Source organism: Macrobrachium nipponense, chromosome 5 (assembly GCF_015104395.2).
Source record: "Macrobrachium nipponense isolate FS-2020 chromosome 5, ASM1510439v2, whole genome shotgun sequence".
Taxonomy (NCBI): Eukaryota; Metazoa; Arthropoda; class Malacostraca; order Decapoda; family Palaemonidae; genus Macrobrachium; species Macrobrachium nipponense.
The window spans coordinates 50,421,248-50,423,296 of NC_061107.1; the positions used below are offsets into that span (position 1 = coordinate 50,421,248).

Consider the following 2,049-nt stretch of genomic DNA (forward strand, 5'->3'; position numbering starts at 1 on the left):
TATACAGAACATCACACACAGACACTAAAAGAGGGCTAATCATACTAGTTAAAAACACAGTTCCATAAAAAGTAAACAACATTCCATGCAGGGATGATGTAGAATCACTTAGTGTAAAGCTCACACTTGCAAACACAACACTAACAGTACACAATATATACAGGTCTCGAGACAGCACTTATGAAGGGGAAACACTTCAGCACATTACCCGTTGTCACGTGAATTCCTAGAGGTGTGCCTACTAAATAGTGGAGAGCCAACTCATTTAAAAGGAGGAAGACTGGATCTACCCTTCATAAACTCAGCCTTAATGGAGTGGGCAACATGGAAGCTACATGAAACGCTCACAAGTAACCACATAGCCATTGATATTGGCCTACAACTTTAAAAAAATTGCCTCCCATACAGCCACCACCAGAGAGATGGAACCCCAAGTTTGCAAACTGGGCTGCTTTCTACGACACTATGACGAGATGGCCGAGGAACTACCTTGAAAACCCATCAAATAACAGAGCTCTTCTACAAAGAGTTCATTGGCAAACTCAGGGAGGCAGCAAATATGTCCATGCCAAAGATCGAACAAGCCAAGACCAATCACAAGGATGCATGGTACTACTGTGAAAGAGTCAGAGAACTCCATGCTAGAGTCAACAGAGTAAGAAAACTATTCAGAAGGGAGCCATCAGACGAGATACTTAGCTCCTCAGAGAGGTAATAGCCCATGGAACCAAAGAAAAAAAAAAGAGATCAAACAGCAGGGATGGTATGAATGGTGTGCAAACATCAGTAGACAAACTTCAGCATCCCAGATCTGGAAATCCTTGCAAAAATTGCAGGGAAGAGAAAAACAGAACAAAGCATCTATCCCCAACCCACAAGAAGAAGCTGACAACATAGCCAGACACTTTGCAGAGAAAACAAAATCATACAACCTTCCTCAAATAACACAAGAAAAAATAAATGAGATTTCCCCTGCAAGGTGGAGAGAAATCAATGCTGCCTGCAACATGCTGGACAACACAGACACACCCTTCACTTTGGAGGAACTAAACAGTGCACTCAGCCAGGGCAAGAGAGACACAGCGCCTGGCACAGATGCAATCACCTACAGCATGCTGAATTCAGCACATGGGCGACCCTGCTAAGTAGTAGGTATATCTCCTCCTGGTAAACAGGACATATGCAAAGCACACTAGACCAAAGAAATGGCCACAGTAAGACACACAACCAATCCCAAAGCCAAAGGAGCCAGGTGCAGAAATGCTGATATCCCTCATCAGCTCCACAGAAAAAGTTGCAGAAAGAATTGCCCTTATCAGACTAATATGGAAAGCAGGGCCCCTACACCACAGGCTGTATGCCTATAGGGAAGGAATAGGCGCCCATGAATGCCTCAGAATTGTGTTATGTGCCATAAATGGCAGGAGATCCATAGTGGTCTTTTTAAACTTAGAAAAGGCATATGAGCTGGCCAATGTAACAACCATCCTCTACTCCCTATTCAGGAAGAGGATCAAAGACAACCTGCTTACATGGACAAGAGGATACATGCAAGACAGAGGAGCCAGAATAGTGTTCCAAGGGAGAATGCCGGAGTACTACTCTCCTGAAAACAGCACTCCACAGGGGGCAGATTAAGCCCCTTCCTATTCAATGTGCTTGTGGAAAATCTAGCCCATCTAGAGTTACAACAAAGAGTAAAGGTCTTCATATATGCTGACAACGTTTGAATTGTCAGCTCAAGCCATCAAAGATAATTCCATAAGATGCAAGAATCCTTGCAGAAAACAGAGGACAAATGCACACAACTCGGACTCAAAATCAACAGAAACAAGACAAAAGCCATGGCAATAAAGCATGATCAAAACCCACTCTACCTTCTACTGAAAGAAGACACCATAGACTGGGTGGATAGCTACGCATATCTGGGAGTCTGCATTGCAGATACACTATCTCCTGGGAAGGAAATACAGCTCCTCCAGGCTAAAACAATAATCGGGCTCAATGCTCTAAAGAGAATCACAAACCATCAGAGCCCAAGTAGAATAT

At 43.6% G+C, this 2,049-nt stretch overlaps 1 protein-coding gene across 1 annotated transcript; it reads left to right on the top strand.

Moving 5' to 3' along the window:
- The first annotated feature begins 1,260 nt into the window (after positions 1-1,260).
- Positions 1,261-1,638, top strand: LOC135215780 (uncharacterized). Its single transcript, XM_064250731.1, has one exon. The coding sequence runs from the start codon at positions 1,261-1,263 to the stop codon at positions 1,636-1,638; it is 378 nt and encodes a 125-aa protein (XP_064106801.1).
- Positions 1,639-2,049: the final 411 nt, after the last annotated feature.

Excerpts from the sequence above, each read along its gene's own strand:
- LOC135215780 (XM_064250731.1), top strand. The coding sequence starts at position 1,261 with ATGCTGATATCCCTCATCAGCTCCACAGAAAAAGTTGCAGAAAGAATT.